At 47.0% G+C, this 15488-nt stretch overlaps 1 protein-coding gene across 1 annotated transcript; it reads right to left on the reverse strand.

The window, feature by feature from the left end:
* Window positions 1-6552: 6552 nt before the first annotated feature.
* Window positions 6553-8901, reverse strand: fam43b (family with sequence similarity 43 member B). Its single transcript, XM_056601272.1, has 2 exons — window positions 8042-8901; window positions 6553-7864 (listed from the first exon to the last, which is right to left on the reverse strand). Exons 1-2 carry the CDS (start codon window positions 8899-8901, stop codon window positions 7738-7740), a joined length of 987 nt encoding a protein of 328 aa, XP_056457247.1. The 3' UTR covers window positions 6553-7737.
* Window positions 8902-15488: the final 6587 nt, after the last annotated feature.

Genomic DNA, 15488 nt, shown 5'->3' on the forward strand with positions numbered 1-15488 from the left:
ATTTGAACATTGAATGTAGTTTACCATATAATGTTCTATGAGATTATGGCTTGGAAATGGAATATCGTATTTTGGCAGGCTGGAGGTGAGATGCTTCTTGAAAACAATAGAACGAGAGTAGACCTGCTAGGTGGACTCTTCAATCGACAAGTCTTACTTCATGTTCACCACGCCCTCCAATCTTCATTCCGTGAAGATTATCTACAGCTCAATCTTTTCTCTTCATCCTTCGTTTTTACATGAATCACACAAACAACTAAACTCCAGCTAACTGAATATTTGACACCATGGGGTGCTGCTCAACTGCTGTTACGGATCGCCACTGCCGTTGGGTTCAGAGGGGCGGGGCTGAGCATCACTCAATAGCTCCACTGGCTTGCAGGGGCCTGCAGGGAGAGCTGTGGGGCTGGAAGGACCTTCCAGTGGAGGTCCACCCATACAGCGAGTGATTTCTCTTCTCGTTCGGCTATATCTGGACAACTGCACGTACGACAGTTACAAACTGCGTAACATCAGCTCTGGTTGTTCCAAGGCCGGTACACTGTCATGACAGGCCAATGCCGTCTGTTATGTAAGTGAGTGCAGTGTTTTTTTGGCCTTTGATTTGATTAGCCATGGTAGACCAATCCAGAAGCAAACCCCGTCCCGGGAACAAGCTTGCAGGTAGCAGACAGAGGCGGACGGGGGCTGGAACAGTGGGGAGAAAACGTTCAGCTCAGCCTCTGGTCCGATCAAAAGGCTGAGAAGTCGACTGCGGGAGACAGAGGGGAACCGCCTGCAGAGACGTCTGTCAGAGCCTCTTCACGTCAACGACGACGGCGAGAGAAGAAGGGTTTTTTTCCGACTTCACACCGCAACTGATGAGATCAATTCGGTTCCGCGTCGTTCTCCCTCGCCACCTCTCTGCGACTCGACTCTGTCATGTTTTATTCTCATTGCAGACGCGGCGTGTGTAGACACTGACGCTGACCAAGGGAGGGCGTTAAGAGAGAACATCAAATACGCATGGACCTTCAGATGTAAACGTGGAGCGGGATCCCCTCGTCGGTGGCATCTGTTTTCTCTGTCGGGGGGAGTGACGGGGACAGGAGACAAGGGGGGGGCATCTGACAGAACAGACAACTTATGGGGTAGAACCTGACCCCTGACTTTCCTTTAGCAAAGTGTCCTAAATGAAAGTCATGGACACACTGTGCTTAGCCGTCATTCCACGGACATCTCATCCATGAGCAACCTCTTATTTGAGTTTCTATGTTTGACCTCGTTTTCGTCATGTGGAGGACATTGGAACCATTGAGTGAGGGAAAATTCGTTTTTTGACACTGATGCATTGAAGCGATGGGTTTTGCTCCTCTGGCAGTAAATCCATGCCCCAGTGAAGGAGTGAGAAGCTGTGGTGTCCACCTCGAAACTTAAACCTCTCCTGTTTCCTTCAGATCCAAGTATTCAGGTTTACTGTGTTTATAAATGGTCTGAAAATACTCTACATTATACAGCGTTTCTCTCCAGCGTAACCGCCAGGTAAAGAGGGTTGTCAACGAGCATTACACACGTCAAGATCCCCAGAGGAATGGAGTGATGGCTGAGATCAGGGTTTTCATCCGAATCCTCCCAGTGTCACCAAAGCAAGCAGAAAGCTGCATGACTAGCTGGAAAGTGACAATAATTAGCACCGCAGCACGTGGGATTGTGTGTGTGCATGTGTGTGTGTACACGCATGGGTGTGTGTGTGCGTTGGTGTCAATGTTTGTGTGAGTGTATGTGTGGGTGTTTGTATGTCTCAGAGTGTGTTTGTATGTATGTGTGTTTATGTGTGTGTGTGGCAGTGTATGCGTGTATGTGTGTCTATGTCTGTGTATGTGTGTGTATATATCTCAGTGTGTGTGTGTGCGTGTGTGTGTGTGTGTGTGTGTGTGTGTGTACGGGGCTTTTGGAGCCCACATCAATTATTCTCCCCGGCGCATGTCAGACTCCTCCGATTTGCTCTCGGTGTTTGTCACCCAGTGGGGGAGACAGCTGGGGAAATAGAGGCACTCATTCACCAGCACTCACCCTTACTCATGGGCCACAGAATTATGCCAGTGAGCTGAGTGAAGAGCACTGAAAGAGTGTTCGAAAAGTAGTATGAGAGTAGATGAGTGGCTGAATGAGTCAGGGAAAAACAGTGAGTGGGTGAAAAGCAGTATGTGAGTGAGTGAGTGAATTAAGAGAAGATGAGTATATGAAACGCAATGAGTGCACTACTAACTGAGTGAATGGAAATAAATGGGTGGGTTAAAAAAATGGCTGAGTGAGTGAATGAGCGAGTGAGTGAAAAGCAGTTAGTGAACGAGTGAGACCAAGAGAAGATCAAGGGGGATCTAAGGAGACCTAGAGAGAAACACAGAGTCACTCAAAATAATGATATTCAATTATTTTGAATATCATTAGGCAAGAAAATCAAAGGCAAATCTGTCAGAGTTGGCCTCTTCTGGCCCTTATGAGGGATGACTAACATGTGTAATCTACCATATAGTTTATAGAAGCGCATCCTGTATGATGATGCCTCACTGAACGGCTGCAGCCCCCTGTGGAGTTTAGGAGGACTGGTAATGACTTCCTGCTGGTGCCCTGAACGGATAGGAAGCCCCGGGGCTGGGGCTCTAAGAGAGTGTCGTCAGGGCCATGATGCTAAGGCTGTCATTAGGGCCCAGATGAAAAGACCCCACAAGGGCCCCTGCGCCAAACTACTAACCCCCCCCTGCTACGACCTGGCAGCACGTAACGTACGCTGTAGCAATTCATTTAGCACCAAACTCGCCGCTCTCTGTGCTCATCGGGCGATGACACAGCAACAAAAAAGTTGTCCTCGTAACAGGCTGGCCGTTCCCTTTCTCTGCTCGGGCAAAATAATTGTCTGTGGCCGGCGTCCAGGGCTGTGTGTGTATTGTTCCGTTCCGAGGTTATCCAGGGCTCAGTGGCGATGGCGCTGACTCAGCGGCCCGTGTCCACATGCCAGGTGCCAGACCTCTCATCACATGTCCGCCCGGCTCCATTAGCTCCCCTTGCCCTAGCTGTGGCCCTTACCTCCCGGCCCCTTCCGATGGGGCTTCAGGGAGCGGGCCTCAGGGGGTCTTATAACGACCGAACAACGGGCGATCGCTCTCTCTCGCTTCGCCTTTCGTCACGTTGTGTCCTGACCCAGTTTCATTTTGGGATGTTGTGAGTGTGCGCAAGCATATGTTTCCGTGCAAGGCCATGTTTGTGTGGTGTGGGTGTGCATGTGTGATTGTGCTGTTTGTGTGTGTGTGTGTTTGTGAGAAAGAGAGTTGGGAGATAGCGCTCTCCGTTTTGATTTCACCAGATCGTAGGTCATCGTACAACAGCCTGACTATTTGGACCATGTTAATTTCCAAGTCCGAAAAAAAACGCGTCTGGCAAAAACCTTCAGTACCTTCCGTCTTGTCAAAAGTCGCCAGAACATAATGTGGACGGCCAAGTAGAATAAAGAGGGTTAGGTACTGCTAATAGCAGCATATCAGACGCTAATTGTAGTAAATGGCCTCCCTGCTGTCTGTGATTTATGTAAGAGCTGAAGGTGCTTGTTTTTCCGCAGCACTGACTGTAATGAACGACAGAAGGCTCTGAATTGGTCTGGTATTGTGTTAGTCTTGAAGTAAACCTTGACCCAGACCCACGGTTATTTTCGAATGCTATCAAGGCTGTGGACTTCAACCTTTGTTGCAATCTGTAGTGAATCAAGTGTCCTGTTTTCCACATATTGTGCTGCCAGAATGAAACCACAGCAGTCTTCTTACATAATCGATGTGTGAGATGAACTTGATACATAAGATCTAACAACGTAACTGGATCACAGCGATCTCAGCCAGGAGGCTGACGCACACGCGAGGGGACGCACACAGAAATACACACATGATGACACACAGTACCAGCCGGTCCAATGAACTTTGGGAACTCAAACCTACATTTAGATTTCATCGTTAAGCCCTTCGAACAACGCTGTGGTGGCCTCATTATATCCCTTCTTAATGTCCGGGGAGAATTAAGGTGTAGCCCCGATCCCCCTCCTCCTTCTTACACACATTCACAGGTGATGGAGAGGATCTCCTGCTCCTTCTTTGGCTTCTCCTTTTCTTAAGGTCAGGATGCAGGCGGCATCAGCAGGGGGGGGGGGGCTTAGTGATGGAAGAGAAAAGGAAGGGGGAGAAAATTACAGCGGAGGATTTCATGAAAGATTTAAGGGGGAATTATTATTTAAAATGAAACCATCTCCCCGCCATGAACGAACCCATTCCTTCACTTTAATAGATGTAGGAAACTGGTTTGCTTCCCCGGCTGCAAGGCTCCATCAGAAGAAGGAGGAGAAAGCGTCACCACAAACTTTTTCCGTGTAGTGTCTCTCAATGCCTGACAATGCAGCCCATAAGCAACAACCCAACACAAAAATGCATTGTTTGATCTGAGAATCTCTTTTTCCCGCTGTCGCTGGCAATGCTTACAGGATCGGATAGCGGCATCAAAGTTTGATGGCCGTAACAAAGTTCTGGTTTTCATGAATAACTTATCAGCACAGAAATGTTGGGCAGTCCTCCGGGAAGTGTGGGTGTTGGAGGTGCCGTGCAGGAACATCACGGGAAGACGCTGGGATAACTTAACCCTATCACATAACAATGAGCCCTCACACTGACACCATCCCCATGGAATAGACTTCTCTCATGGTTTACTATTTAGCATGCCTCCTGTTGGATGGTCATGAAAAACCAGACTGTTAAGGTGGACTGTAGGTTTGTGGTTTTAATCAACTGTAAATAAAAATTGACTTATTTTTGCCTTGTTTATATTGTAGCGGTGCTCAATATAAAAATTATTTATTTATTAAATGTATTTGTCCAAAATATTTTTCCCCAACTCTCTCTCTGTTCCTTTCTACACTACTTCTCTCTTCACGCAGGAGCAGCAACCCCTCCCAGCCCCCCCCCCCCCCCCCCCCCACCCCCCCCACCCCCCCCCCGCCAACTGCCCCCCCCCCTCCCTCCCCCCCCCAACTGCTGCAGAAACATTATATTCTGTTCTGCACCGCCATAGGTGTGTTCGGCTGTCACTTATTAGCTGTGTGTGTATGTGCGTTTGTGTGCATGTGTGTGCTTACAAAACATCGCTCCTGATCTCGGAAAAACAACCAACACTCACGCACGCCCCTGAACACTGCCTCACATGTGAACCAACATACAGTAGACCCCCACCCCAGCCCCCATCTTGTTCAGGCTGAGAGCCCCCTGTCCCTCGAGAGGCTGGCTCGGTGCCGGGGCCCGCCACGGGGAGCTGGGCTGGAAGGGAACGGGGACGTGGGCTGGCGTACACCTTGTCACTGCCATCTGCCATCTGCCCGTTTCGCCGCTTCGCTGACGGAAAACTGTGTTAACATTAAACCCTTTTCCGCTGGTCTCCACCGTTAAGCCGCTCGCTCGGCATTACCATAATGTTTACTCCGTGTCTGATATGACGCCCTGCTACAAACAGCCTCAGTAACTCTCAGCCTGGATGTGAGCTTGCTAATCTTGCAGGACGGTTGTTGTTGTGGTTTAATCTTGTTGTTGATGGTTGATGCTTTAGCATGAGCTGGGAAGGGGGGGAGCATCTCACAGAGGATTATACCAGAGAAGATGGGGTGGGATGATACAGGACCCAGAGGGTTGGTGCTGGTGGTGTAGAGCCCCTTAGGACCTCATGCTGTGAGCTGATTTGTGGCAGGAAACAAAGGGGGGATCCTCTGGTAATCTATAGCGGGACATCTCAGAACAAGGTTCTTTTCACAAGTGGTTTATGTCAGGGAAAATAAGAAATCGATCCGAGTCACAGTTGGACGTTTCCCCGGGGACCCCTCTACCTCAGCATTTTCAACTTCAGTAAAATGTTCTGCCCCATCGACAGCAATGCATAGTCGGCATTTGCTAATGGTCACAAAAGGGAAAGTGATTTGGAAAAATGCAACAATGGACACACGCTGCATAGAAACCAATCCGATATCATGTGCGTCAGACGGCCGTCAGTTGAATGGTTGATGGTGTGCCATCGTCTTGGGTCTGTACCTGGTGTTAAATCAGCTGGTTGAGTAAGAAACTGCCTGCCGAAGGCCCTAGCCAAGGCAGTGATTTCTGTCTGGTTCCTGGGCTTGGGCACACTGATTAATGGCTGTTCTTTGCGTAGAGGGCTGAGAGGCCAATACCGTGGCTGGGAGAAATGTATCCCTGAACACATTAACATCAAGTTAAGCAGAACTCAACAATGCAGTCCCCATATCTTGAATATTATCTGGTGGCAAGATAATATAAGATACGACAAGAAAAGATAAGTTAAGCAATATTTGTGATGAAGGACGTTCTGTGAAATATTCAGAGCCTGAGATGTTTGGAACTTCTTTTCATTGCATCTTTAAAAAGGAATGATTTGCATTTTAACAAAATAATCAAAGAGTGAACAAAACATATTTTTAAGTGAATGTAGTATTTATTTATACTTCATAGAAAATATATATTGAAATAGATTTGTCTCATTGCAATACAATGCATCTTTAAACAGTTGCATCAACACTTAATTAGTAAGTAATATTATTAAAAACATTGGCATCTATTAAATTGTAAGAATTCCTCCGGCATTTTTGCAAGGGCTTAAATTTCAAAACAAAGGTGAATAAGTTCATAACAGCTGAGAGCCAACTGAAAGAGGGAGCTAGGTAATGAACTGCTCTTTTGGTGTATTTGGCTATTTTTGCAGCCATAAATTAAGTTTATATAAATAAATATATAAAACATTACGTTGCTTTATTATATATTTGAATAGAATGTCTGGTCTGGTCAAAAGCAAATCACAGTGTTAAGTTTTGGAAAGCCAAATATCAAAGATATTATAAAAAAGGAACAGGAAAGAATAAAAAAGGAACAAATTCAAGCAAGGACATTTTTGAAGGTAGCGGCTGATTTCTCATGCATTGATTACAAGGACGACCCAAACAAAAGATGGCAATAAACATGTCAAATCAATGGCTTGCTTCCTAAATTATAGCCTCATCTGGTTAATAGTATAAGCCCCTAAAGTACTTGTTTCCTCGATTGGATTCATTGAAAAAGGTCAACTGAATCGACAACCACTGACTACGTACATTTAAAAAACACAAGGGCACATATCTACAAACAAACCTCCCTGACGACACACATATTACAACTCCGTCCAAAAGTGTGTTCCTGCTCGTCATTGCTGCATAAACTCGAGTCATACTCCCATGAATACTGAGCCAAACAAGCACTAGGAAATATTGTTCCGCTTGTGGGGTGCCGATCGATACCCAAGCGTTGCATCACCTTGGTAGCGGTGCTCCTCTGTAGCGCCGTGGTCAGCCCTCTGTAAAAACAGTTGCTGTTTGTCATTGTGCTACAGCGCTAGCATCACCCTTATGCTCCTTGTAAACATTCAGTGATGGCATCAGTCAGCAATAACAGTGCTCCCAAACAGAGATGCTGCGTTTGTTTCCCTCCCCTCACTGGGTAGGTAACAGGAGGGGAAGTTTCCGGTGAACACTTCACATGATGTGGACGGAGGCTTCACGGGGGAGCCAGTGTAGTGGGCGCCGGTGAAATAAAGAGAGGAGAGCGAAGAGAAAGAGAACAGGAGAGGAATCGTTTTTTTTTTGTTCTGTGGAAATTTGAATCCTTTTTTTCTGTTTTAACTCCACACTGCTACTCACACCAGGGAGGTGATGAAGGTGAAGGTATTGTTGTTGCGGTCATTAACAAAGTTGATCTGGCAGTCCTCCAGCCCGGCGATGTCCCCAAGCGCCAGCTCCGACAGCAGCTGCGTGGGATCCCTGCTGGTGGTTAAAACCCTCGGCCTCCCCGGATGGCCCTGATGTTCTCTCACTCCCTCCTCCTTCTTCCACTTCTCCCTCTGGTCCTGGTCTTCGTCCTCCACCTCCACCTCCCCCTCCTCCTCCTCCTCCTCCCCCTCCTCCTCCTTCGCCCTCTGTTCCTTATCTTCATCCTGCTGCTCCCCCTCCCCCTCCTCCTCCTCCTCCTTCGCCCTCTGTTCCTTATCTTCATCCTGCTGCTCCCCCTCCCCCTCCCCCTCCTCCTCCTCCTCCTCCTCCGCGATGGGGGCGAGGCGGGCTGAGCTGCCTGCGGGGCCGTCGGCAGGGGGCCGGTAGTGGCACTGCCCGTTCAGCAGCCTCCGGATGGGCATCAGCGGCACGGCGTCCTCCCCCAGCAGCAGCTGCTGCCGGTGCCGGAAGTCGCTCTGGCGCTTCAGCCGCTTGAACTCGCCGAAGGCGGCGGTGGCGTTGCGGTCCAGGCTGCGGGCGACGCGGCGGGCCTTCTCCGACCGGCTGAGCAGCACTGCGTGGCAGCGCAGCACCACCGCCATGTTCTTGACCTGGTGCCGGTAGACCCACGCCAGGATCTTGGGCCTGCAGGGGTCGGCGGCGCAGCAGGTGATCCGGTCTAGGGAGTAGACGTGCGTGGGCTTCTTCCTCTTGTCGGGGCTCATGCGGAGGCCCTGCGGCCCCACCGTCAGCCTCATCTTCAGGCTCTGCTCGCCGTAGTTGCTCCTGGTCCAGATCTTGCCCACGGCCTCCTGGGTGCAGCCGCTGCCCTTGGCCGTGATGGTGACCACGCTGCCCAGGTAGCGCGCGTTGTACACGGGCTCCTCCTTGTTGAGCTCCACCTTCTGCCGCTTGGTCTGGAAGAGGCTGCTCACCCAGTTCAGGGGGAAGTCCGGCAGGAGATCGGGGCAGGAGTGCAGCAGGGAGCTGAGGATGGAGTGGTAGGTGAGACCGGCGCCCCCGAGGCTCTTGGCTTTGCTCTTGGCCTGGTCCTCCACCAAAACAAACTTGCTCCTTCTCCAGGGCAACATGGTGCCGGAAGTAGTTGGAGGGACCCCCCTCCCCCCCCCCCCCCCCCCCCCCCCCCTTCGCCGTACGTCCGCGACTCGTCCGATTATGAAAGAGATTCGAGAGCCGGTGTAATCAAAGCCAGAGTGTGGGTGTTTGAGTGTGTGTGCGCGTGTGTGTGGGGGAGAGTTGAGGCAAAAAACGGAAGAGAAAAATAAAGCGAAGCAGCTTTTCCCAGCAGTGATGAGCGACTGAGAGACTGAGAGCAGAGCGCCGATCAGCCGGGGCTGCTCCAACTCTCGCTCCTCCTTCCTCCTCCTCCTCCTCCTCCCCCTCCTCCCCCTCCTCCTCCTCTTCCTCTTTCTCTTGCGCTGTCTGCCTCGCAGAGTGCTGATCAGTGCAACACACTCAGCCTGCTACTACCCCCCCCCCCAGCCCCCCTTCACTACCCCAACGCCCCGCCCCTCTCCCAAACCCCGCTTCTCTTGTTTTGCTTCCAAATGGCTCCCCACCAAGGGTTCTGCTGTCCCACGCTCGGTTCACACTGCCATATCGAGCGGTACGTCCACACCCCCCCGTCTTTAACTCAGGGTCTGCTTTTCCCCAGGGACCCACTCCCCCGGTAATAGTTTGTGACCTGAAGAGGTGAGAAAGGTTCGGGTGAGAGTGGCACTAATTACCTCTGCCCTGTGAAGACGACTTAATTGGAATGCGCGTCGTTAGTCTGAGGCGAAGCTCTGCTCATCTCGTGTTTTTGTACAAGAAATTAAGGAGATTATTTTATATGATTCCAAAGGGATTGTTTTAAGGGTACCGATGCAAATTGAATACTGTTCAGTGATACAAAAAGGCTTTTGTTGTATATGAAAGAACCCACCCTCTCATTCATCCACCGTTATCCATGGTTTGGAAAATCATCACTCGGTCCCTAGCTTTCTAAAACACCAATTTGTTCCTGGATGGATCTGAGAGCTTAGTGGGTCCAGGATAAATGATGCATTCACTGTATTATGTTGGCGTTCCCCCATGGAGCAATTACAAAACTACAGAATGTTACCACAGTTCTGCATGGTCAAAAATATAAATTAATGTTTGCTTTCAGAGCATTGGGAAACACGATTGTAACTGGCGACGTTTTTATTTGCATGTAAATGAAGCCAATGTTTCCCATTTGGTAATTACATTTTTGTAAGCATTTTGCTGTAATGCATCATTGTAGATAGAATTATTATTTGTTCCCTTAAAAAAAGGACAGCTTTTACTGGAACAAGTCCTGGGCATAGGAGAAGTGACTCCCATGTAAGGTTAAGCAGCACCAAACAATAAAGACTCAGAGGACCACTGTGAGATTTTTAACCAAGCCCTGTGAGATTTTAACACGCCAGTATGATGATGAATTAGTCTGAGTTTCGAGCTAGCCCTATTTTGACGTGTCTCTCTGCCAGCCTTCTTGGTTAAAGACAAACATGGGGAGACATGTCTTTTTTCTTCTTATCTCTACACCATATGGATAATCTGAGAAGTGTGCAGTGTGCAATTTATGGCCTGTCAGACGATGTCTAACAGATGATGCAAACAGATAAAAAGGCAGCAGAAACAGTGTGTTCCTCCCTCTATGAGTAACAATATTTACTCTGAGATAAGTGATAAGACCGCTCACTCATAGTCTCGTTGGAAACAGCGTGGGTTGGATTAAGGATTCCATCTGGATTCCAATGAACACCAAAATAACACCCTATGATCCATAGAGTGTTTCGAAGACAGCCTTTTCTAAATTGTTTGGATTTCATTAATCAAATGAGACCCCACCCCCCCAGATCTCTCGCTCTGTCTCTCTTAGTGTTTAAAACGAACACGCCCGGGGGCGCATGTGGTTGAAACCATCCATGAGGACGTTGACCTTTATAGTGATGGATGGCTGGATGTTGTTAATGGACCCCTCAAACTCCCGGGCCGGCCTCATATCACAGGAAGGCTGCGGTGATAAAAAGAGCAGATATATCTAAACAGTGATGGACTCTGACCCGGGGGTTACATTTCAAGGCTCCCAGGTTGTCCCGCAGTATATTCCATGTGGTACGACCGTATGGGAATAATGAATGCTTTAAATCAGAGTTCATAAATGCATTCCTTCTGTTGCAGTTTCTTTCTTGTATGGGGGGGGGGGGGGGGGGGGGGGAGAATGAATATGACTCAATAGGAATATATTGCTACCCACTGAGATAGTGTTGTTGTAGTAACAAGAGTCAGGAGTAGAATATTAATATCTGCCTCAAATCTAGCAATGAGATATGTAGAGTGTAGAAAAGTAGATTTATATACAATTTATAAATAATTAATACAAATGGAGTATAACTTGGTTAGGCAAATGCAAAAAGCAGTGATTACATAAAATAATATATCTAATATGTAATTAATTAATTAAAATCTATCTTTATTTAAATAAAGAAAATAAAGAAAAACAACGCCTTGTGACACATTTGCTTACAATATTAATGGAAACACCTTAATGACAGTACAATGTTCACATTGTGTTTATGATTTCATGTCATGATTAGCATGCCATTGCCTCACCATTTTCATATGCGTATTAGTCAGCAACTCCCATTACATTTCATTACATCCCCATTACACCAAAATGCCACTGGACGCTATTAGACAGACCCACAACCGATCAGAGCAATGAATCAGTGACGCATCAGCGACAGCTATCTAGGTTGTTGACCTCAATGGAACTCCTAAAGTGTGCTCCTCTGTACAGTCATGGTATGAAACCCGACACATATTAGATAACTGATTGTGATTGGCCTGACCTGGGCAGGTCTGCAGGGAATCTGTCAGAGCGGGAGGGAAGCCAGATGCATATGCCAGAGTAAATAAGACATTTGATTGCAGATTCATCTTGTTATCATGTTATCATGTTATCATGCCGAACGTTTTTGGGTTGGCATTCCCGGTTAAAGAGCTTCAGCCATGCCTGCTCTCCAACAGCACGTGATTGGACCACAGTCTGTCTTTGTTTACAGTCAGGCGGCATATTTGGAAGAGTCCCAAACACCACAGGCTCTGCTTGTACTCAGCCTTACCTTGTTTTTCTCTACTCCCATCCCCTCATTTGCCCTCTGTATCTTCGTCCTTCTAGCTCTCAGAGGTATGACACATCTATCTATTCAACCTCCACATGCAGCGTGTGGATACAATCACAGCATCTCTTTAAAATCTCTCTGATATGTGTCACACTTATAACTCACCCCAAAACCAACCCCTTTAACTGTTCCCCAATCGACAATTTACACCCATAATTAGGGTTTGAGCGACACCTTTGTCTGTCCTAAGATGACACCTCTGTTAAAAGGGTCTCTAATGCCGCTTTTCCACTGCATGGTACCAGCTCGACACGACTCGACTCGACTCGACTCGACTCAGCTCGCAATTTTTGCGTTTCCACCGCGAAAACATGGTATCTGGTACCTGAAATGGCTGCTTTTTCTAGTACCGCCTCGCTCTAGGTTCCAAGCGGCTGAGCCGATGCTAAAAGGTGACGTCGGCAGACGGCCGGCCACTGATTGGCCAGAGAGTGTGACGAAGTCACGAGAGCGACATGGCAACCATGCTGGTAACAGCCATAGCAGCGCCGCAGCCAACATATTCCACTTCTTCAACTTCTTCAACATGCCAGCTAATAATAGTAATGTTATCGATGTCCTCCATTGTTGTTATGTGGGTTCTGTCCATGTGTGGGTTGCGTAGGTGTTGTTTGCGTCGCATACAAAAATACGTCACGGCCCTTTCGCGCAGCCGACCCCGCCCAGGTCCAGGAGGTACTATTTGCGGTGGAAAATGACCCGTGCTGCTACCGTGTCGAGTCGTGTCGAGTCGAGTCGAGTCGAGCTACATGTGCGGTGGAAAAGCGGCATAATTTTGCTCGAAAAAAAGCCCTATTTGTATCCAGGGAAGGATAGAGGACAACAGCACATATTCCTGTCCGGGGCAATGCGGCTTAATTGAATTGGGCTCTCTCTCACTCTCACTTCATCATCCTACACTGATCAAATACGGGGCAATCAATGAGAGGGGTCTGGCGGAGAGAGGGGCTTCTCAGATGACTGATTTAGGGCCGTGTATTCGGGCAGCAGCAGAGCTGAGAAATGAGAGTCTTTGGACTGACAGTGCTTCGCCTGCTCACTGTTTATCGGATTTCTGACAGGCCTAACGAGGTTTCCCAGAAAACCCCACGATACAAATCTGGCGACGGGATTACAGCAAACGTCATAAAATGTGTTTGTGGTTTGATGATACTAGACTGATCTAGGTATACTATACTGATATTAAATAAAAATACACCTCTTGAACAACACCATGTTTCAAATCCGCCCGCAAGGTTATAGAGCAACAATCATAAACTGTATTTGTTGTTATAATATATGCAAGTATAGTCCATATCATCGATATAACTGCATTGTGTACGAACTATAAATAATAATATGCTACAAATCTGGCCAATGGGCTATTGAACGATCGCATACATTATGCTGCTTAGCTGCACTGACGCATTGCCCTATAACCTATATGTGCTCTATCTGTACTGTACTTACTGTAATGACCGCCCCTCTAAGTAGCATTTTTATAATAAATATATGAATATGAATTTCTTCTTCTTTTGGTTTACATTTTTCATTTCTTAACGACTCTAATAGTGTCACATTAAGTGACATCATGATCTCATGACGTTGTCTCCAGTTACTGATGGTCTTAATGTGGAGCTGGACATGTATTTGAGTAGGTCACTTTACTTATTACTTTTTTAATTTCTACAAGGACCCGTGTTGATGTACAGTGATATAATGTCGGAGTTGTACGAACTCAAGAAGACTCATGGAGCTCTATCCAATCTCTACACTACACAATCAATATACCATGTCACCTTGATTCTTTGCAATACAGGAGCATCTTCTCTAAAAGCATACCTACATTGTCTAAAACAGCGGGTACGAGTATCTAGAGTACTGAGAGCAAAGCTTCCAGGCCAAGAGATCAATAAAGCCTCATTTGAGGGCTGGTGAATTCCCTGTTGGCTGAGCGCAGTGCACTGCTCCAATGGATCACAGCGTAATGAAGCAGGCGGGCGCAGCCCCACTCGAGATAAAAGAGACTCCCGGTCCTTCTAATCAAGAGCAGGATCCATCCAGGGACCACCACGTCCCTTCACTTCACACTGTACCTTAGAGCAGGGAACGGGAGAACTTCTGGTTGGTCCCACATAACAAACCCCTCTTGACGTTTGCGTCTCCAGATGTATGCGCCGCATGGCACACATTTTCCACTGAAAAGAAAGAACATGAGAGGTGTTAAGAAAATATGCCAAAAGAGTTTTATTCATTATTCATTCAGTTCTTTGTGCTGTAATCCTCAAAGGCAGAGCTGGAGGCCCAGCAGTGCCAGTCTGTGCCGACTCCTCTTGAAGAAGGTGGTTGTTTTTGGCACGTAATGGGATTTTCAGTTTGGGGGAGATTTGTGCTTGTGTGGGGATGGCGTATCCCTTTGCAATACAGGAGTGAAGTACTGAAGGAGAGGTGCTTATTATTTTATAAGGGCTGGATTTGTTCTACGGGGAAACCTTTTCCTTTGATTATTTTCATCATCCTAAAAGCGTTTCAGAAATATATTCCTTATATGAATGCAACATATTAATATAAGTGCAAAAACGTTCGCTCATATGACCTTGATTTGAGTAGTGCCCTGCTCATTGAAGAAATCCTCAATAAATATAGTCTTAATCTTGCGATTATATGGCACTGGAATATCATCTGTATTTTTCATGGTTCATCCAAATGATCAACCACACGTATACACAAAACCTGTACAATATTTAGCTATTTATGTGATTCATCGTATAAAGGGATACTGATAGTCCTTCTGAAAATGATATACATTTTCACACTCCAGGGAGTCTGGGTGACTGAATTGTTTGTGTTGGGCTGTTCAAAGAGGACTTGGCTGGCGGCTGTGGGGATTGGAACTCCGTACTTATATGATAGATGTTGGGGGCATACGTCTACATCAAACACTCAAATCCTATCGTCTTTCTCCTCAACTAATTCTGCTTTGACGTGAGCGCATCTGGCGTCCCCCTCTCCTCACCTCCCTCCATCTGCCGTCGCAATTTCTCTCTGTCTGTCAGACACATAACGAGACGGAGACATTTTGAATAGATCATGCAGAATGAGGACGATGATGAGAAGTTAGCGGAAAGTGACTTTAAAAGGTCATCCGCACCTTTTACCGTCAGGTCAATGACCCTGATGCTCATTTACATGTCAAGTAAGATTATATCTGTGTCTGATTATGGCAACAACCTTTTTTTCTGTCAAATGCTGTTGTGATCACATCAATCATTGATTATTTAAAACCTTTAAAGGTTAATTTAGAGATTAGCCTAGAGTTTAATGTTAAAGGTCTTTAACCTGGTCAGATTCCAGAATAACTTTTATTAATCACAAAATTGCAAGCTAAAATAAATAAAGTTTTTTATTTTCAAATGTCACCTAATGGTCATATTAGAATATTTACCTGTAGTTTTGCTTCAAGAAAGGAACGGCCATCCATGACC

This window comes from Gadus chalcogrammus, chromosome 1 (genome assembly GCF_026213295.1).
Source record: "Gadus chalcogrammus isolate NIFS_2021 chromosome 1, NIFS_Gcha_1.0, whole genome shotgun sequence".
In the NCBI taxonomy this organism is placed as follows: Eukaryota; Metazoa; Chordata; class Actinopteri; order Gadiformes; family Gadidae; genus Gadus; species Gadus chalcogrammus.

Excerpts from the sequence above, each read along its gene's own strand:
- fam43b (XM_056601272.1), bottom strand. The coding sequence starts at position 8,901 with ATGTTGCCCTGGAGAAGGAGCAAGTTTGTTTTGGTGGAGGACCAGGCC. Across the intron at positions 7,865-8,041 it reads GAGGAGGAGGGGGAGGGGGA|CAGGGATCCCACGCAGCTGC; the intron begins GCAGCAGGATGA and ends TTTAACCACCAG.